This window comes from Podarcis erhardii (assembly GCF_964252035.2).
Source record: "Podarcis erhardii genome assembly, chromosome: 5".
Lineage (NCBI taxonomy): Eukaryota > Metazoa > Chordata > Lepidosauria > Squamata > Lacertidae > Podarcis > Podarcis erhardii.
In genome coordinates, this window is record NC_138509.1 from 85,680,886 (window position 1) to 85,702,523 (window position 21,638).

At 42.7% G+C, this 21,638-nt stretch overlaps 3 protein-coding genes across 13 annotated transcripts in view; 1 reads left to right on the forward strand and 2 right to left on the reverse strand.

Moving 5' to 3' along the window:
- Positions 1–3,270, reverse strand: part of LRRC34 (leucine rich repeat containing 34) — a 24,374-nt gene extending 21,104 nt beyond the window's left edge. The window contains exon 1 of the mRNA XM_081862679.1: positions 3,249–3,270. The gene's annotated coding sequence lies outside the window, so the exon portion shown is untranslated. The remainder of the gene's footprint in view (positions 1–3,248) is intronic.
- LRRIQ4 (leucine rich repeats and IQ motif containing 4) overlaps positions 1–7,875 on the forward strand; it is a gene marked incomplete at its 3' end in the record, with an annotated part of 11,637 nt that extends 3,762 nt beyond the window's left edge. The window contains exons 3-6 of the mRNA XM_081862488.1: positions 926–1,099; positions 3,490–3,628; positions 5,838–6,034; positions 7,684–7,875. Of these exons, the coding sequence (XP_081718614.1) occupies positions 926–1,099; positions 3,490–3,628; positions 5,838–6,034; positions 7,684–7,875 (702 nt within the window). The remainder of the gene's footprint in view (positions 1–925; positions 1,100–3,489; positions 3,629–5,837; positions 6,035–7,683) is intronic.
- Positions 7,876–8,224: 349 nt separating this feature from the next.
- LRRC31 (leucine rich repeat containing 31) overlaps positions 8,225–21,638 on the reverse strand; it is a gene marked incomplete at its 3' end in the record, with an annotated part of 120,294 nt that continues 106,880 nt past the window's right edge. For all 11 annotated transcript variants that reach the window (XM_081862480.1, XM_081862487.1, XM_081862486.1 and 8 more), the window contains 8 exons: positions 21,289–21,408; positions 20,325–20,492; positions 19,353–19,520; positions 15,058–15,225; positions 14,118–14,285; positions 12,490–12,657; positions 10,109–10,276; positions 8,225–8,556 (listed from right to left, as the gene is read on the reverse strand). In XM_081862480.1, the coding sequence (XP_081718606.1) occupies positions 8,225–8,556; positions 10,109–10,276; positions 12,490–12,657; positions 14,118–14,285; positions 15,058–15,225; positions 19,353–19,520; positions 20,325–20,492; positions 21,289–21,408 (1,460 nt within the window). The remainder of the gene's footprint in view (positions 8,557–10,108; positions 10,277–12,489; positions 12,658–14,117; positions 14,286–15,057; positions 15,226–19,352; positions 19,521–20,324; positions 20,493–21,288; positions 21,409–21,638) is intronic.

Here is a 21,638-nt window from a genome sequence, read left to right on the forward strand (position 1 = left end):
CTGCCCGCGATTTCTGATGTCTGCATCTGCACAGACGCGATTTCCGACGCTGTGTTGTGCTGCACCGGTTTAGTGCAGCGCACAGGGACTCGCCAAGCAGGTGGCTTGGTTCAGTGGCAGCTCGTGGGCTGGTTAAACGACCCCCGTGGGCCGCTTGTGGCCCATGGGCCTTAGGTTGCCGACCCCTGGACTTGACAGTTGGTAGTGTGTGTGCATCACAGGTACCAACTCCCTGAAGGGGCTGGGCACTCACAAATTTCTGTGCGAGGGCCATGCATGCTGCATGGTACCCATGGCCCCAGGTGCTCACAGTCACGGGGCCAAGCTGGCACTCCTTGCATGCATGTATGTGTATAAGTTCAGGGGGAGCCAATAATGGGGGGGAAGGGAGACAGCTGGCTAGCTGGAATTCTGTACAGGAGCAGCCCATTTTGTAACATTTTCTTGCATGTCCCACTTCAGCATACTAATAGTGAAGTGATCTAAGTTCTCCCACTGCTGGTCCCGCTATCAGCAGCCATTCTTTTTTATATATTTATCGCTTTATGATTAGCGGTGTACATAAAAATAAATCATGCAGATAATAAAACAGTAAGAATTAGGGAAATGTGGGGAAACTCAAGGTTTGCCTAATTGCAATCAAATGTCTTGTGGTGGTGGAGAAGTCACCTGGGGAGACACTCATCCCTGCAAAACCAGCCCAGTGGGCATGGACTATACTGACAGTTGGGTGTGTGTGGAGTTTTGCAGGTGGAATCCCAAACAGCAGAACTCCCAATTCTTGTCCTAAAAGGAGTTTGGGGTTTTGTCACAGTAAGATTTGCACCCAGCTATGGGAGGATAACAACGCTCATTTCTTTGACTTGTAGTGGAGTGTTGCAGTTTGAGAAATCTATATATATGTTTCAATAAATTGTGTGTGAAGCTATCTCCAGCAGTGCTCAGGCTTTGTAAGCTGAAATGCCTCAGTCTGACCGGCAACAAGTTCACCTCGTTCCCGGAAGAAATATTTGCAATTGGATCGCTAGAGAAACTGTACATGGGGCAAGACCAGGGAACCAAGCTTACAGTAATACCAGAAGGCATCAGTAAGTTAGAGGTAAGAAAATGATCAAGGTTTGGATCTCAAAAGTAGCCTTCCCTTGTCGCCCAAAGAAACATATATGTATGTGAATACACAGACAACATATAACGTAAAACCTTTTCGGACCAGTGGGCGCATTTGAGATTTCAAGAATGCGCTGTGGGAGTGAGTCAAAAAATGGTTGCCATGGGATGTGTGATATAACAGAAAAGGGCTGCTGTGGGGGTGTGGCGTAACGCAAAATTGGTTAATGGCACTTCCATAGTGTTATGTATTCAGTGGTCTGTGTTTGCCTGAGCTTGAGTCTGGACTAAGGATTCTGAGTTCCTATGTTCTGGTTCAATACATGATATCCATGATATGCCTAATGCTTAAGAGATATGAAAAAAAAAGATTTAGAAATAAGTAAAAATTAATGGTGAGGATTTGCTGAACTAACAATTTGAATTGGAATACAAGAAAGGGAGGTATGAGGAGGTCTGGAAAATAAGTTAAAAGAAAATAAGTAATGGAAATTTTATGTGTTTTTAATTATTTTTGTATTTTTGTTATTTTTTCTTTTTTATTTCACATTGTATTATTTTTTGAAAACTTTAATAAATATTCTATAAAAAAAACAATACATGATATCCAATCACAGAACATTTCAGGATTTGGGCCTCTGCCATTGGCCCTTAAACTCTGAGTTATGATTTGCAGCTTGGAAGTTTAGACAGCCAATCATGTTGCAAGTAGGAGTTCCACCTACCCCACGTCAGGTTTCTGATCCAGATCAGCACCCAGTCCTACTGTATCTGCAATTTACTTTTTAAAAAGCAATTTGTACAATTGTTATTGGTGGTATTATGTCTAGATTGGCCCAGAGATGTTAGAAACGGGATATAAAGCATTCCTCCAGGACAGGAGCAGCCAAAGCCTATTTGCTGCCCGAGGCGAAGAACAAAGTGGCACATTCCCCACAAAAACTGACTAGACTGGTAGTTGAGTCTTACTTCAGCACTGATGATGGAACAGAGTCCCCCACTTCACCCCAGGGCAGCATGTTAGCTTAGGAGCTGCAGGGTAGACCACATGACATACCTTTGCAACCACTTTCTGCCCCTCAGAATTTGTTGCCTGAGGCAGCCGCCTCACTTTGTCTCGCTGAAGCCAGAAAGATTAGAATGACTTCTATGCCATGCAGAAACCTGCAATCTGGTACACACATATCTCACAAATAGGGCCAGCCTGGGATACTTCGCCATTTGATGCAGCTCACCACTGTCACACCCTGCTGCCTCCTCCATGGCAGAGGACCTGAGGGTGGGGCAAACCTGAGGCAGAGGCACCAGAGGAGCCCCTGAGTCGGCAGGGGCACCCATGGTAGCAGAAGAGGTAGGGTGTGCCCATGGCGGAGGCATGGCAGCAGCGAGCCAGGCACTCCTCACGCTGGGCCTGCCCACAACACTCTCTGTTTGCAAGGTCTTTAAAAATTGGGGCATTGGTACAGCTAGCTGTCAAAATATGGGAGGCAAATTTTTGCCACTTAATAGAGGCCAGCACTGCAGAACTTACCAAGTCAAGCCAAAAGCATATCCCTAATTTGCAGGTGGTTGGCCTAGATGATTCTCAGGGTCCCTTCTAACTCTATGATTCTCTGAAAACATAAGTAGGGGGCTGGGCTGTTGGATTTGAGAGGATTTGTCCAATAGCCGATTTGGATCTATTCTTGAAGAACACAAACTGCATTTTCTAGTAGAGATGCTAGGGAATGCATATTTGAAATTCACAGTGATGCTTTAACTACAGTGCCCAGAATTCTGTGAGGGAAAGAAAGTGCTTTGAATGTTCTTTAAAGGTATAGTGTATGCACTGTTCATGGTTGCAAGTTTAAATTGTTAGAACAATGGTAAACTGATGTTTATTATGGTAAATGGCATTTAAAATCATCACAATAAGTAATAAACCAATGAGGACCAAAAATTTTAAGCAGTGGGGCCAGCACCTTAAAAGGAACATTTGCTTATTTTTTGATACTGTTGTGCTTTCGGTGAGACTCTTCAGGAATATCAGAATTTGCTTCATACTGAATCAGTCCCATTGGCCCATCTACTAGTTCAGTATTGTCTACAGTGACCACCAGAGGCTTTCCAGGGTTTCAGGCAGGGGAAATAGTTAACCATACCTGGAGTTGCTGGCAATGGATTCTGGAGCCTTTGCATGCAAAGCAGATTCTCTACCACTGAGCTACAGCCCCTTCCCCTGCAAAAATAATGGAGAAGAAAAAAAGATTGGAGATGCCTTCTCCGTCTAACAGAGTGGTAGGTTATATTCCATAAATTGTAAGTTACCTTACAGAGAACACAGGTGAGTCTCTACACAAATATATATTCAAAATGCAAATTACGTGTATTTTCCTCCCCCAGAACCTGAAAGAATTGTACCTTGAGAACAACGATTTGGAGTATCTTCCTTCAAGCATAGGCTCGCTGCATAATTTGGAAGTACTTGACCTTCACAACAACTATCTCATAGAGTTACCTGATCACATATGCGAACTACAAGGTAAAAGGATAGATAAAAGCAGGCTCTGCACGAAGGCAGAATTCACAGCCATAGCTTCTTGTGCCAAGGGTGCCTCTTGTCAACCCCTTATAATGTCTTTCAAGTCCCAATTTCCTCCAAAGCTAAATTTAAAATACATTCTTGCTTTGCATAATTTAGGCTGCAATTCATACTCCTGATTTGCTTTGCTGCGGGTGGAGGGTGAGGTTTCAGTGGGGCAGAGATCTCCCTCCGCCAGCCCAAAACAGCTCAGTTGGGGTCACCCCTCCAGTGCACAACTCCCTGTTCCACCTGCTAAAAGTGTGGGCAAGAAGAAGTACCCTTCATAGGATTCCCACTGGTGGTAGGCCTACAGAAAGCCTCAAAAAGGGGTGTTCCAGGGGAGAAATCCACAGCTGTCACTTGACATCAAACCCAATCTGATTCTGATAGCTCCATCAGCTCCAGGCTGGCATAAAACAGCAAGGTTTTCCTCCCATCAAACACCTTCTCTCCTAGCTGGCATGTGTCTGGGTGGTGAATAGGTTGCCCTGTCACACCCCACTCTTTGCCTGGGGCTAGGATTCCTCTGCCAGACTACGTGTGTAGGACTTATACAGACCACTGAAGCTCCTTGACCACTGGGGGTTTTGTTCCCCCCTTGCTCCCCTCCCCTCTGCATCCTGAAATCCCTCCAGGCATTGCACACACACTTGCTAGCCAGTCTTCTGTACCGTAAGGAGAAAGGTCCATTCCCATGTGGATGGAGCACAACCCGTCCCAATGTTGTGTACTTGCAGGAAGGGATCTCTGTAGGTCTTTATTGAGCATTGCTTCCGATTTGCTTGGACTGTTTTTATACGTCTTTCAGTTAATCATACATTCATCTCACACTATTCAGTGCATTTCCCTGTCACTAGAGTAATTGTAAAAAAGTGGATTTGTTGTGCTAGGATTACGTAACACTTTTAAATGGGTTTGTTGTGCTAGGATGGCACTGGACTTTGTAAAAAGTGGGTTTGTTGTGCCAGGATGACTGAGCACTTTAATCACCTTAAACTGTGCAAACCTCGATTTCCTGGGATGCACCTGAATCCCTCCCACAAAATACTGACAGTTTGGAGGTGCCCAGAGGGAACACAGACCAGAGTGCTTTCCCCCAAGGCAGGATGCAGTCTATATGAAGGCCAAACTCAGTGACTCCCAGCATCTTTTTCTTTTACAAAAAGCAGGTTCAGTCCAGACTACGATCACAGCACAAGTGAGTTAACCATTTATTGTTGACTTTTTCTGCTGGAAATCAGTGCCCCCACCCCCCCCAAAAAAAACTACTATTTGCCACAACTGGGAATAGGGTGGTGGGCCTTACAGACACACAGTTGTGTTTGCATTTTTCCAATCAGGGCAAATGACAGCTTTAGGTCAGGAGTTGATTATTAACAAGGAAATTGTTTGGGGGAAAGGATTAACCCCTCCCCCCCCATGTTAACTCTCCCAAATTTGGTTGGCGGTTCCTGAACCTGCTTTTTGTAAAATCAAAAGCAATTGGGAGATACAAGCCATAGGAAGCACAGGTCACCATATTAGTATACCATCAGACCACTGATCCATCTAACTCAGTATTGTCTGCACTGACTGGCAGTGGTTCTCCTGGATTTTCAGACAAGGGTTTTTTCCCATCCAATCTGGAGATGCAGAGGATTGAACCTGGCACCTTCTGCGTTCAAAGCAGATGCTCTACCACTTAGCTTTGGCCTGTTTGTAGTTTGATCCTGAGCCAACTATTTCTCTCAGCCCTGCTGACTGTGTCTCATTTAATGCATGGTGTTCATGGGCTACCATGCTCCTCTGTTTCTGCCCCTCTTCACAGCAGGGAATACCCTCCTATGCAATCTTGGGCACTCCAGATATTGCTGTAGAACCACCATCATCCCCAAGCATTGGCTTTGTTGGTTAGAGTTGATGGGAGTTGAAGTCAGCAACACCTGAAGGGAACACAGCTTCCCTAGCTGTCCTCTAAGCTACTTGGTACTTAAGGAATCTAGAGTCCTTATTCAATTGAGCCTGTTTTTATTGTCAACCAAAGGAAAAAAGAAAAACCTTGGTAGGTTGGCACTTGTAATATTAATATTAATAACAATAACAATACTCAAACATTTAGTTTGCAAATAAACATGAAATGGATGTTGCTTATGCATCATATTCACCTTTATCATTCTCTTGTTTTTAGAGTTGCAAAAGCTATTTCTTCATTCCAATCAGTTATTTCAAGTCCCAGAGAATCTGGATAAGCTAGAGAAACTGCAGGTTCTGACGCTTGAAGGAAACCCTCTGATGTTCCCAGCGGTGGAAATCTTTAGCCAAGGGTTGCAAGTCACCATGCAGTACTTGCGAGATGAAAGATACGAAAAGGCCTTGACCATAACGGTACAGAGAACACACAGAAAAAGCCATATGGGTTTGCAGCATGTTATAGTGACAATTCAGTGGAACTGTGGGTGGGCCACAGGATTTTAAATAGTGGAAGCAAAGTAGCAGATACCACCACCAGAAAATATTCTGATTAGGGTGCATTATCCCCCGGTACATTGGTATGACTTGGTATTAGAGAACAGAGAAAAGAACAAGGGGGAAAGGAGCAGGTCTGGTCAGGTAGGAGAGTATTTTCCTCCTGACTTTGAGAAGAAGCTGGTGGGACAAGGCAGGCAGACATTCACAGAACCTTTGAGAGCTCCAAGTGAACATGGCAGCTTTTGCTAATCTGGTGTTTTGGACAACCTGATGGGAGTTCTAGCCCAAAGCATGGAGGGCACGATGCTGGCAAACACCGCCTACTGGCTCCTACAAACTCTAAGACCACTTTTAAAGGGGCAGCCCCCTGGCATATAAGCCAGCATACCTCCTCCTCTTGGTTAATTCCCTCAGGGCTCTGCTGATGGCCCAACATAGTGATGTATAGGGTCCATGATGTTGAGGATGACAAGCACAGAGGTTACTGACTCTGGAGAGCTCCTAATTCAGGAGTCCTAATGGGGTACTGGGACGTGGGTGGCACTGTGGGTTAAACCACAAAGCTTAGGGCTTGCCGATCAGAAGGTCGGTGGTTCGAATCCCCGCGACGGGGTGAGCTCCCGTTGCTCGGTCCCTGCTCCTGCCAACTTAGCACTTCGAAAGCACGTCAAAGTGCAAGTAGATAAATAGGTACCACTCTGGCGGGAAGCGGCGTTTCCATGCGCTGCTCTGGTTTACCAGAAGCAGCTTAGTCATGCTGGCCACATGACCCGGAAGCTGTCTGCGGACAAATGCCGGCTCCCTTGGCCAATAAAGCGAGATGAGTACCGCAACCCCAGAGTCGGCCACAACTGGACCTAATGGTCAGGGGTCCCTTTACTTTAATGGGGTAGTGTATGAAGGATTAGCAAAAGGGGGAGTGGTGCCAGAAGAATTCCTGCAAGAGATTTTTTGTCCACATGACTGAGCCTTGGGAGGAAAGCGGGAACACACCATCCATTTTAAGTGCCAACATTTGAAATCTGAAAAACAAACAGCTAGGAATGGACAGCGCAGCCTATGTCTGTCCCATTTCATATTCATTATTTAATTGTAGGTTTGTTCAGCATGAACTTCTCCCTTGTTCTCTTAGAGCGGACATGGTGCCCACCTGACAGGTGCCTGAGCTGAGCTCTGGTGAGCTCCAGCTGAAAAAAAGCCCTGGGTCTCTTCCATCCCATATTCTGCATTTTTTAAAAGAATGTATGAAAAGTTTAGTTTAAATTGTATGCCTTATTGTATGTCTTTCCACTAAAATATATATTTTTTCAATGCATGTCTCTGTAACATGCATTTTGGCAGTAAAATACCTATTTCTGTGTGCACTTTTTTGCACACCAAAACTGCATTGTAAAATCCAGAGAAGCAGAGATGTGTTCCAATCTGGTAGCAAGTTTGCAGCCATCAAATTGGTCTGTCTGCTGTAAGAACAAAATGAGCTAATTCTTCTCCCATCCCTACGAACAGCTGCTCTCCCCCCCCCCCCATTTTAATGCTTATGTGGTTGTTTCTCCCTCCCCTCAAAGGTCCAGGCTTGGTGGCGTGGCTTGATGGTGCGCAGAGGGATTGGAGCCTTTGGCGAGATCCTGAAAATGATCAGGAGAGGCAAGAAAGAGAAGAAAGAGAAGAAGAAGGAGAAAGACAAAAAGGGAAAAGACAAAGGAAAAGGAAAAGACAAGGGCAAGGAAAAGGACAAAGGCAAGGGCAAGAAGAAATAACTGCATTCTGTGATACCTTAAAGGGCCAGGGGAATAAATACAAGCAAGAAAAGAAAAGGACTCATAGGAAGTCATTTTCTCAGATCAAGATAGTATTTTCTATTGCTCAAGTCACAAACTCCTCTTGGTGGGGAGAAATGGTCCAGCAAGGCAAGTCTTGCATCCTGTGTGGCGAAAAATTACTCACAAGGCAGGGCTGAGTAGGATTTTCACTGAGATCAGGGCTTCAGTTTCTCAATTCTGGCGCTCTTCTCTCTCTACCCCACTGCATTCTGTCAGGTAAGGCTATAGGAACTGCGTGCTGAGCCTCTGGGCCACCAGCTATAGATTGTTACACTGGCGCAAGACATCATGCTCCATACCAAACATCAAAGCGAACATTTCGTTCATTGTCCCGATTAAAATGCTCCAGTTGCTTTTGCTGAACTTCGGAAAGAACCCAGCCTTGCAGCCCTAGCTCCGTGAACTGGGGCAGCTTCAGCAGTGCTGCCAAAAGTTTGCCCAACCATTCGCCACAGTTGCCACGTGAGGACGGACGACGGCTGACATCCAGTTCAGAAAGCTGCTCGAGGCCAACTATGTCTTGATAGAACATTGCCCATCCTTGGTCAGAGATCTGGTTGTTATAACTCAGGTCCAGTTCTTGTAGTTGAGCCAGATGCCCAGCTTGGATGACCAGGCCTGAAAGATGCAACCAGTTCATCAGTAGATAACATTGGTTTTCAAAATATACTGTACATGCTTTCAAGTGGTGAAGGGACTTCTGTATCAGAAAGAAAGGGAGTGATACTTTGGAAGGAGAAAAATCATAGAGAAAAATGAGATTGGGGTGCATTATTTGGATGAGCGTAAAGCCTGTGTAAGGGACGCGGGTGGCGCTGTGGGTTAAGCCTAGGACTTGCCGATCAGAAGGTCGGGTGTTCGAATTCCCGTGATGGGGTGAGCTCCTGTTGCTCGGTCCCTGCTCCTGCCAACCTAGCAGTTCGAAAGCACATCAAAGTGCAAGTAGATAAATAGGTACCGCTCCGGCAGGAAGGTAAATGGCGTTTCCGTGCGCTGCTCTGGTTTACCAGAAGCAGCTTAGTCATGCTGGCCACATGACCCGGAAGCTGTACGCCGGCTCCCTCGGCCAATAAAGCGAGATGAGCACTGCAACCCCAGAGTCGGCCACGACTGGACCTAATGGTCAGGGGTCCCTTTACCTTTACCTTTAAAGCCTGTGTACCTGTGTTCACCAAAGGTAAGTTGTACACTCATACTTATTTACATGAAATGTTCAACAGGTGTAGAGTCTGTGTACGTATGTACACAGTAACAGCAGTACAAATTAACAAGTGTACACATTATCACATAAACATTTGTACATGCATAGACAGCTTGTATATATGTTCAGTGCATTGTGTGGACAAGCCAGAGGGTCCTGAGGGTGACAGCACAAGAACTGGCTTTTCTGCAGTGGCTCCCAGCTTGTGAAATGCTCTCCCCAGGGAAGCTTGCCCAGCCTGGCACCATTGTTATACAGTGGTACCTTGGTTCTCGAACTTCATCAGTTTCGGGAGTCCGTTCGACTCCTGAAACCGTTCGAAAACCAAGGCGCGGCTTCCGATTGGCTGCAGGAGCTTCCTGCACTCAAGCAGAAGCCGTGTCGGAAGTTCGGCTTCTGAAAAACGTTTGCAAACTGGAACACTTACTTTGCGGCATTTGGGAGCTGATTTGTTCGTGAGCCAAGCTGTTCGAGTGCCAAGTTATGACTGTATATCTTTAGGTGCCAGGCAAAAACTTGCCTCTGTAACTATCTCTGGCCTTTTAGAAGTAGGTGGGATGTTTTTAATGTATTTCTTCCACCGCTTGGTTTTAATGTATGTACCTATGTGGGGTTGTTTGGTTGTAAGTTGCTTTGGGTTGCCTTGGGCAAGATAGAGAGACTTAAAAAATTAATAAATAATAAATCATCCTATAGTGAGCATCACCTGGCATTATTTGCTCTGCATAAACATTGGTAAAATACATTTATTTCATATCTCCCACCTTGGTCCATGATCAATAGTCCACTGAGTTGAGTCCACTATAAAGCAAATAGGCATGGTGAAATATCCCATTTGAAAATATACTACTGGCCAGATTTCCTTCCATTTGTAGAAAAGTCTCTCATGTCCAATGAACAAATCAGCTCTGACGTGTGGTCTGAAAACAAGGAGTACTAAGGAGAAGGGAAATACAATTTTATACCAACCAAGGCCACCCAGGTCCTCATCCACCAAGCTGCAGCTGCTTAGTCTTAACACTTTGATCTCAGCTCCAAGGTTTAGCGCTTTCAAAATCAGCTTTAGGTTCCCGCCAACGCATTTATTCCAAGAAAGGTCTAATATCTCCAGTTCAGGAAGGTGAAGGGCAGCATCAGCTGAAAAGATTAGCAACAACATCTTGTGCTTACTGAAATAAATAGGCCTGGTCCAGTGCCATTCAACCCTCTGCACCCAGCTGCGTATCTTCGAAATAGATCAGACCGTATACAACATTCTCTCCCCCCTTCTCCCAACATTCTATCACACTTCAGTGCTACCAAGAAACAAAACCTAGAATGGGTCTGTGAAGTTCAAGTGACTTGAGTCTCAGCAGCTAGGAGTCACCCTAAAGGGCAGGTTTGACTCCTTCCCCCCTGGAATCGTTGAATGCAATTCTCCCATGCATATAAATGGTTGTCATTTATTCCAGTGGAAAAGTAGAGTGCCACATGGTTGTGGTTAAAGCAAATATATGTGACTGAGCTTTTCCTGAAATAAATCATGCAGGAAGGGTGCCAAGAGGAGCTGCACAATGTACCTCCAAGCATTCTCTGTTCACAACCAGGAGGCCTACCTTCAAAAGTTCATCTGAAATTAATGGGAGCTGAGCAGCAAGACAACTGCTTTTGTACAGCTGCTTATGCAGCAAACCTCCCTGGCGATTTGGGCTCTACATTGGCAATCAGAAATATGCTTTTCCTATACTTTTCTAAGAGGCACCTCCCCTAAACCATGTTCAAACATTGAGGAAAAAACACATGGGATACAATCCATCCAATGTTGAGTACATTCAACCTCCAATTACTTTCAGTGAGGGATGTGCAACCTAACCATATATGTGTGCGCATGGAACTGTCCCACTGTGCCCTCAATGAGAGTTATCCTCAAGGAAGAGTACACAGGGCTTTGGCCACAAGTGTGCTAAAATCTCTCTGACAGAAACAACTGCATATTTTTTCCCCTTGAAATTAAGATTTCTACAAACATATGGAAGCGTATACAATACGGAGGTCCCAGCAGGGGTTACAAAAATTTAAAATTCAGAATTCAGAACAGTTAAATCAGATTACAGTCAAAAGAATAGGGAGGGTCTTGAAACACACACATCTCAGGTGTCAAAGGCCAGTGTAAAGACTGCATCTGTATTAGCAGTCTCCATCCAGCTGCAGGTTGTCACACAGACCAAGGGATTTTCTCTTTGTTGCATCAAACGTAAAAGGGTACAGAGAAAATATCCCAGTTTGCATGACAAGCTTCTCTGCAGATAGCTGCCAAGGGTGCAGTTTCAAGTGACCACCATATGAAATGCACATCATGGACATAATCCACAGGAAGTTACGTGTGCATGTGTTAACTGCATCACAGATAAGCATTACCTATGTGCATAATATTCCACTGATGATAATGGGACTTGGATGTGCCTAATTTTCACTCTGTGTTGCTCCTTTTCCTCAGTACAGATATTTGGATAAGAGAACAACTTTATTATAGCTTTGTTATAGGATGATCAAACAGAACCAGCCTTGTAGGCAAAACAAAGATAGGAACAAGCCTACAGTGTTTCTGACAATGGAGCAATGTTTTTTGTTAATTTAGGAATCAATAAATGATGCAATTATGTCTTAAGAAAGAGCTCATATTGCTTTACAGGACACAGTTAAATGAAGAAAAAGAAAAGAAGTTGCCAACTTCTATAATTAACTGTCAGCAGGACTTGAGATCACAAAAAATATAGCTCTTGATGTCTGGATACTAGAAGAAAGGGGTTGAATGAGATTCTTTGGACAGTGGCAAAGCATGATGCTGCTCTTGGTTTTTAGTGTTTTACGTGTTTCAAAGCTTTTGTTGTACTTTTGATTTAGTACTCTGAGCTGCCACTAGAAACCTATATGAAGAGTTGGATATTATTTCTTGAGTGAATGTATGAATAATGAATAAACAAAAAATAGCAAAGCCATCTGGGAAAGAGAGAATGAGAATGAGGGAATGAAAATACTACAATTAAGTATTATCTTATACTGCTCTATGTCTAGCAAAAGATCTTTAATGGAAGGTGGTTATTTCAGTACTGAGAAGCCCTTCAATGAAATGTATTCTCTGCATAGAAATTGAACTTCTGTTCCCCTTTCCATACATTTGATTATATCAGACCTAATGAAAGTAGATGGCTCTGTAATGCACCTCCTGATAAATATTCCCAGGAATGTTTATTCAAATTACTGTCTCTTTCTATTTGACATTCATGCCCAATTGATATACTAGCCCTGTGGATTGGTAAGATGGAGACATAGATAAGGAAAGCTAGAAACATTTTAAGGCATATTCTTACCTAAAGATGCAAATGAATCATGCTTTAAAGAACAGTTGCTGAGAAGCACAGATTTCAGTTTTGGTAAAAAACGGAGTCTGCTAAGAAGGTGGTCGGAAGACTTCCCAATGCTTTTATTTAATGATAAATCCAGGTCCTGAAGACTCGACAAAAGGGGAATTACATAGGCTGCAAAAAGATCAAAGGATAGTACAGCTGCAACACAGTAAACATCAACTCCACAATCAACCTAAAGGAGCTGAAAATATTCAAATATGTCCTGCTCATCACTATCACTCCCTTTTCTTGGGTATTAATATACTATGTTATTTGAAAACTGAAGAATGGAAGAATGATCAAATTTCATCAAATCCAGTGATGCCACTAAATTAAATAAACCTTAGCCAATAAACTGTCAGTTTTAGTATATTAACCAATTGATTGATTAAATCTGCATAAATTTGAATATGAATAAATATACTTTTGAAGCAAAAAGAATTTTGCTGCTGTTGTTTTCAGATCATGCACCCACATGTAGCAGTAGCCACAAGCTTAGAACAGGCACTACTTCTTCACAGATGCCACCTGCTGCCTCCGTATTTTAGAAGTACTATTTACATTCCATTGGATGATGAACTTCATCAGACTGTGCCAACAGCTTTGTAGCAAAACAGTCCCACCAAGAAGCAAGAAGTGGATATCGTAATGTTTGGGTGAACTCTGAAGTTTGCAGAAGTGTTTGTGTGTATATCTATATATACACACACACGAGTGGCCAACCCTGCTCCTACCACCAAACATATACTTAGGCCCCATCGGCATTATACATTTAAGGCAGCATCATACCACTTTAAACAGTCACAGCTTCCCCCAAACTCTCCTCAGGGAACTTAGAGAATTGTAGCCTCCTGGTTTGTACACAAAACAGAAATCCTGATACTAATTAAGCCATGTTGATGGAAACAGCTGGGGTGGAGGGGAAGCACTGTGGAACACACCAAAAAAGCCAATGTCAGTGTGATCCAAAGTGGCAATGTGAACACACCCAAGTGCAAATGTGATTTGAAATGCAGTGGGGAAGGGGAAGACTAAAGTGTAGCTAGGCATAGCAGCAAGTTAGAAAATATGTTGGAGAACCCGGGGGGCTGGTGCCAGACAATACTGGGCTGGGCTGTTTATGTTGCTTATTATAATACCTATTATTTTGCCAAGTAGTAACCTTCCAGATATTGTGGGACTTCAGCTGCCATCACTCCCATGTAGCATTGCCAACAGTCAGGGACAATGGGAGTTGTTAACCAACATCAGCTGGAGGGTACCATGTTGGCTAAACTTGCTGTAACTTTAATCAAAGACATTGCTGGTTTGGTCATGTCCACAGAATGGATCCCCAAGGATGTGCTCCTTATGTGGTCCTCTAGATATTGTTGGACTCCAGCTCACATCAGTGCATTCAAACATAGCTAATGAACATTCTGATATTATGGGATTTGTAGTCCAGCAACATCTGGAGGGCCAGAGGTATTTCTGAGCTAGTGGGAGAGATGATTGATTGATTGATTGAAGATAAAATAATCTTCCAATTAAATATTCCACATAATGATTTTGCAAAAACGATTCTACGATTAAATGATTTTGCAATATCTTACTTAAAACAGTCATGTCCTCTTCTGTAATACAACACTGATGAAGATTCAGGACTTCTAGGTTCCTTAGCTCGGCCAAATGAGCTGCTAAGTACTTGAAACCTCCTCCAATCTCTTTATTACATGACAGATCTAATTCTCTTAGTTCCAGCAGGTGCTGCAAGGCACTAGCTGAAATAAAATAGGCACAGGAAGACAACTTGTCAATAATCAATTTGCCATCAAGGAAATCTGTTGTTAGCCTCCTTTAGTCCTTTTGCACATTCCTTCTCTTCATTGGCAGAGGCTGGCAAAAAAAAAAAAATCAAATCAAATGATGTTGAAATTTGGCAATTTGAAAATTCAAATTTGATATTTTTAATTTCAAATGTTTTCAAATTAGATAATACTGCCCAAAATCTGATTGATAAGTAGACCTAAAGCACATTTGGGAAAATATTTTCTAGCATTTTTGCCCTAATTTGGATTTGTGAATGTATTTCTAATTCACATTTATTTCAAAATTTCCAGTTACAGATGTTGACAAATGCATACGCAGAATATATTTAAAGCACTTTCAAAGAATTCTGAGTACTGTAGTTTGTTAAGCGTTGCAGGGAATTGTAGCTCTGTGAGGGGCAAACCTTTGAGGACGGAAATGCTCTTCAAGTACTTTAAAGGTCTACTGTGAACACAGCTTCAGTTTCCCATCTGCAATAGAGGTATAATCATAGAACCTCAGAGTTGGAAGGGACTCAAGGGTCATCTAGTCTAACCCGCTGCAATGCAGAATAATATTCATGTACCTTACAGGGTTGCTGTAAGGATTGCAGGAAGATAATGCATCTGAACAGTCAGAAATTCTGTGCACATGCTAAGTATCATTATTAAAGTCCCAGCTACCAAATCATCACCTGCACTTCACCCCCGAAGACACACTCTTGACAGATGCCAACCAACTTACCTAAACACTTGAATCCATCTAGCTTTAACCCACACCTGTTCAGATTAAGTACTTTCAGTCCTGAGACATGCTTTAATTCCTGGGCAATACTCTCCAGGCTATATCCTATCTTTTTGTTAATTGACAGATCCAGTACTTCAAGGCTGTGGATTTTGTAGAGCTGCCGAGCTGAAAAGAAGCCAAGGGATGAACTGGTCACAACATATTCAGAGCAGATAATGGAAGAGAAATGTAATAAATTTAAAATAGGTTTATTATTAGGAAATCAGGGCACTTGCAATTTAAAACAAAACAAGAAGGTAGTTCTAAATCCAATCGAAAAAGGAAATATTATTTGCCTCATGATAAATAAATGGGCAATAATTTCATTTATCTAGTTTCTAAATATTCTTTTTAAGGTCATGTCCAAGATGTAGTTATCTGGATGTTGTCTGGACTCCCCAGAATAACCACATAACCTTTATGTATGCATCTGTCTTAATGGGAAGTGGGCAGAGGGAGGGAGGGAGGGAGGGAGGGAGAGATATTACACATATCTCATTTTAAAATTTAACCCCTTTAGGATTTGAAAAAGGTTATCCCGCACCTTTTGTGACAAACATGAACCAGTCAATACCTCACACATCTTGAGAGACTGCCCATGCTTCTGAAAAGCCAATCAGACAACATATGCCAATATGAAGTTTCCTTCCCCATGCTAATGAATGTTAATTTGCCTTAAAGGACCCCTGACAGTCAAGTGCAGTCGTGAACGACTCTGGGGTTGTGGTGCTCATCTCGCTTTACTGGCCAAGGGAGCTGGCGTTTGTCCACAGACAGTTTTTCCGGGTCATGTTGCTAGCATGACTAAGCCGCTTCTATCGAAACCAGAGCAGCGCACAGAAATGCCGTTTACCTTCCCGCCGGAGCACTTTGACATGCTTTCGAACTGCTAGGTTGGCAGGAGCTGGGACCAAACAACAGGAGCTTAAACTCATTTAAATGTTGAACCAGTAAGGGGAAAATTTTCAAATGCTGATTTGATCAGACTAACCATATATTTTGATACACCTCCCTAGCAATTTGTCATTTATATCGTGCTATTCATTTTCATGACATTAAAATGTTTTAAATTGTTTTTAACAGGTTCTTATTTAAAATATTAATATTTCGGAGGACTTCCGGGTCAGCGCTATCGGCGAATGGCGGAGTTCCTCTGACCGGAGGAACGGGCTCCGTGAAAACTGGGTTTTCCCGCCGCGGCGAAGGCGGGGACCCACTAGAAATCCCAGGCGGAGAAGCCTGGGAACGTGGGGTTCGGCAGAGCACCAAGAGTGCCTCCCCTACCCGCGGGGAAACCCCTCTTTGGGGCTCCGGAGCGGAGTGGGGTGAGCAGCGTGGTGCTGCGAACCGATTGCTACTTTCACGGAGGGAAGCCGCACAGCCATCGCCGGAGAGCGTTGACTTTTTCCTGATGACAATTGGACTCTAAACAAGTACCTGTGAGTAAAAAGGGAAGATTTGACCAAGAAATTTATGAAATTTATGAATTAGGCAACGAAGCGGGAAGGTCTAAACAGGAAGTCCGCTTTCCGCTTTTTGTAAATAGACTGAAGCAAAGATTTCGCAAGCTAAATAGCCTGGAAAATTGATCTAAAGATTGAAATTTCCTGCATTTATAACCAATAAAACCCCCTTGGCAGCAGGAGAAAAGGGGGAAAAATTTGACCGTCTAAGCCTGCAGAGAGAGAGAAAAAGAATATAAGTTTCCATCGCCCAAACCTGGGGACGGGTGTCAGGACAGAAATTGTTGGAGATGTCCATTGATTGAAAGCGGAACACTTGGACAGATAGTTTAAAAAAAGAGAGAGAAACAAATTAACTTCAACGCTGCTTTCTGCATTTCTGTGTTTTAAAGAAACAAAGTATTTGAAAATCGAAAGTAAATTTCCCTTTGTTGGATACATCTTAAAGATGGACGTAAATAGAAATTGTGTCCCCTAGAGGGAGCTTGTCAGTTTGTTGCTGCGGTTTACAGGGAGACTTTACAGCTGTGAGAATCAGACCGTGGGACCAGTTGCTTGACCTTGAACAGAAATGCGCTGGGAGGAAGTTTTGGTGTCTGCCCTTGGCAAAACAAATGCTATGCTGAAGCAGTTGCATGAGAAAATGAACTTGATGAATGAAAAGTTGGACTTGATGACTGCTGTAGCCAGTGAATATGAACTAACAGGAAACAAAGATAAAGAAATCTTACAGCAACCAACTCAGGAAACTGGCTTGACAGGGCAAGCCCAAGGGCAGATGAAGATGGAAGAGGTCGAGATTGCACCTCAAATGATACAAATGGAGAGATCCAAAGTCCTGCATGACCAAAAGCCACAGTATTGGAAGATTGAACTTGGAGTGTGTCTGGAGTCAAGGAAGCTCCTAACTCTGGTGGGACTGTGAAACAAGTTGACAGCTATTTTTGGAATAACTATTTTTTGGATTACAAAATTAATCTAGGGGAGTGGGACTGTGGGGAATGGGCTAGCATGATGAAAGAAAATGGAGATTACTACCGGTTGGAATTCCCCGGAGATCCACTCCTCAAGGAGAAAGGGAAGAAACTACAAAAGAAACCAACAAGGGACAGGGAAGGGTGCAAGTATAAACAGGAACAAGAAAATCCGCAGAGGGGGCATAGAAGAGACCTAAGAGCCTCGGACATTAGAACACCAGATTGATGGACTGGATGTAATGGTTAGAAAGGACTGACATAACCCGAGACCAGGAAGAAGGGATGTTGGATAAAATTAGAGGAAAAAAGTATATAAAAAGGAGAATTTCTTTCTATTTTTGGAATTAGTGTAATACTAATGAAATATCAGGGAATATGCTGGAAAGGAACTAATTGGCTTTAGTAGAAAGGTTTGAAGGAGTTATGTATAAATATGGCTTAAATTTTGAAATTTTATGGTTTTTAAGGTAAGATAAGGTTAAAGAAATTAACGGTAAACTGAATAACAGAATATAGTAAAAGCTGGAAAGGATATGCTGAGTTAATAAAGAAAAAAAAGACAGATTTTTAAGATAAATTATTTAAATAAAAATTGAGAAATATGGGAAGAATTTGCTGAAATAATGAATTAAGTTAGAATACAAAAAGGGAGGTGTGAGGAGGTCCAAGAAACAAGCAAATGAAAGGATGTGATTTGGATTTGTATTTTTCTTTTGTATTTATGCTTTTTATTCTTTTTTCTCTTTTGTTGTTGTATTTCCCTGTTTTTTTTTTCATTCTTTTTTATATATCTATGTATTTTTGACATTATGAATAAATATCATTTTTTAAAAAAAATATTAATATTTCTTGCAAAGTGCTTTGAGGTTTTACACCATACTACAATCAAGCAGTTTGTAGTTTTTATCAAATAAATAAACAATGCTTTCGTCTCAATCACTAGTGCAAGAAACCAATGAAATAAGGTGTTGCCAGTTCCCATGTTATGCATGACTATACTATAGTCAGTGCTCTTTTTTTTCCTGGGAAAATTGGGGCCGATACCCACCATTAAGTTGTTATAGGAAGAACCACACTTTTTAACAACAACAAAAAGAGGTGCCAGTACTGCATATCCTTGAGTATCCCCTGAAAAAAAAAGTACTGACTATAGTTACTTGCTGAAAGCCACAGTAAGTTAAAGGGCTGAGCTGAAATGTGAATCTGTACCTCCACTATTTGAAAACCATGATCATATGGGAAAATATGGGCAGGCACAATACAAACCATATTTGAAGCCTCCTAACTCATAAATCAGGGATGCAGGTGGCGCTGTGGGTTAAACCACAGAGCCTAGGACTTGCCGATCAGAAGGTTGGCAGTTCGAATCCCTGTGACGGGGTGAGCTCCCGTTGCTCGGTCCCTGCTCCTGACAACCTAGCAGTTCAAAAGCAGTTGAAAAGTGCAAGTAGATAAATAGGGAAGGTAAACGGCGTTTCCGTGCGCTGCTCTGGTTCGCCAGAAGCGGCTTAGTCATGCTGGCCACATGACCCGGGAGCTGTACGCTGGCTCCCTCGGCCAATAAAGCGAGATGAGTGCCGCAACCCCAGAGTCGGCCACGACTGGACCTAATGGTTAGGGGTCCCTTTACCTTTACCTTTAACTCATAAATCACAGGGCGCAACCTGCCAGTTTTCACACAAATTCTTTAACACATTCAAGTGCGGCAGGTTTAAAATCTTGATTCCATACAAAGTCGTATTTGGTTTGATATCTAAATAAAATGCTAAAACAGTATTCAAAGCTGCTACATCACTATGCCATGGGCTCTTACCTAGTGATTCACCATCTTCAGAAGTTAGACTGCAATCCATCACTTTTAGTGTTTTGAGTTTATGGTCTTTGGGGATTTTTTGGATTAGGAGAAAAAGCTTCCCACCAATGTTGGTATTCCATGATAAATCTAGTGTTTCAAGGTGAGGAATTACTTCAAGCACTTCCCCTGTAAATAAGCATTTGATACTATTTTATACATTGATCTGAAGAAGCAGAAGACAATAATGATCGCATCATAGTCAAAACAGAAGTGTGCATGCACACGAAAGCTCATACCTAGAACTAACTTAGTTGGTCTTTAAGGTGCTACTGGAAGGAATTTTTTACTTTGTTTTGACTATGGCAGACGAACACGGCTACCTATCTGTAACTGATCGCATCATACTTTTTCACTATTTAAACTTTGGTTTAAGAACATGCAAGAATGTAATAATTTCAGGTACATACACAGGTTTGTGTCCCCAATTACAGCCCTACTTCAACAAGCTCATATTTGCATAGTCTGGATGCAGCCTTAGGGCTAATCCACATTTACCTTTCCTCTGTTCTTTCCAGGCACAGTCTGAACGTTAAAGCTCTTTAAAGCTCTGCACTTTAAAGTGTTTGAGTGCCCCCCCCCTTTTTGCTCCAGAGCTTTCCCCACAAAAACCTGCTCTTTTAACACTCAGTAGGAACAAGCGTCAATCCACAGTTAACCAGAACTGACACTTACTCCAACTGAGGGCTGAAGAGGGGTTTTGCTGGGAAAACTCCAGGGCAAAAAAAATCAACACACCTGGGCACGGTGCTTTAAGCGTGGACCTGTGCCTGGAAAGAGCGGGGCAAAAGGTAAGTGTGGACAAGCCATGTGTCTGAAATGGAACTGCAGGACTAGGTCCCCGCAATCCAGATTAGAATTTACCTAGATCTCTAATGAAATAACTCACTGTAATAACCTCTCAGAGTAAGTTATGCAATTACTGGATGATACCTAAAAACGAAAGATCCATGGCTGTGAGTCTGCAGTTGTTCAGTCGGAGGACTTTCAGCTCTTGCAGACATTTGAACGGAAGGGTAAGAGACTTTAATGTCCCTCCTATTAAATCATTCCAGGAAAGATCAATCTCTTCCAGGCCTGGCAGCAAATGTATTATGGCAACTAGGGGAGAAAGCAAAGTGAGAGATAAACCACTGCTGATATAAGTGAAGGCGGCATGACTAAACCATGTGTGCACATTAATGTTTATTGAGGCAGATACAAAAAGCTGCAAGGTACTATTGGTACTACAAGTAACTCTGTGTAGCTCTGTTCCTACATCTGCAAAGAAGGGGGTGGGGGTTGATATTTTAAGACTAAGATGGCTCCAATCCATTCATCTCTTCCATGCGCCTTGGAAGTCAGGTGGCAGCAGAGAGGTGCCCAAAGAAGAGAACCTCCGGCCTGCAGACCAAACTTCACCCACCAGCCCTCCTCGTTTGGTCCATGAGGTCAACTGAGGCAAGCCACACCCATCCAGCATAACTCTTATATAATGCCATGTGTGTTGTGGGGGGCAGGTATGGCCAGGACTTGGCTGAAAGAGGCTTTGCAGGGGCTACCAACTTTTGCAATTGTTTAGATATTTTGATTATATTAAGGGGCTATATTTTTAAATAAATAAATAAACACCCATAGCTGTTGCCAACAGATTGTGATTAGGGCAGAGGGCCGTCTCCATACACTGTGCATTGAGCTCACAAAATGCTTTTGACACACCACAGCTCAGAGTAAATCCCTGACTGCCGAAGCTTGCTTTCCCTTTTGCAAGTGAGCCTAAATTTTCATCTATGCATACAAATGATCACATGTAGATTTTATGTAAATTTATGCCATAGGCCTGTGCACTCAAGTATTTAACAACGCCTCTGAAGCCATTACCAGGGTGAAAAAAATACGTATCAAAATGTATACTCACCCAGCTCCATTATATCTGTTGTACTTAATGCACAATTATTTAAGTCCAAAACCTTGCTAGAGGGCTGTTTGCCCAATTTCCCCAGGAAATTCTGGACTCTTTGCGGACACAGCATTGAGTCTGTGGAACCAAGACAATGGAAATGTAGTGAGCTGAATGGTTTTCAACAATCCCAACATTTGCTGAAAACCAACCAAACCATGCTTCTGATTGTGCAGGAGACTCTCTCCTGGTAGATCATGAACATATTTTTCATAATCATCGTTAACATGGAAAATGCCTTCACAGCTGCTGCACAGCAGTTCTACATCTTCACATGATGACTCCAAAATCTTGTTCTGGTCAGTTAC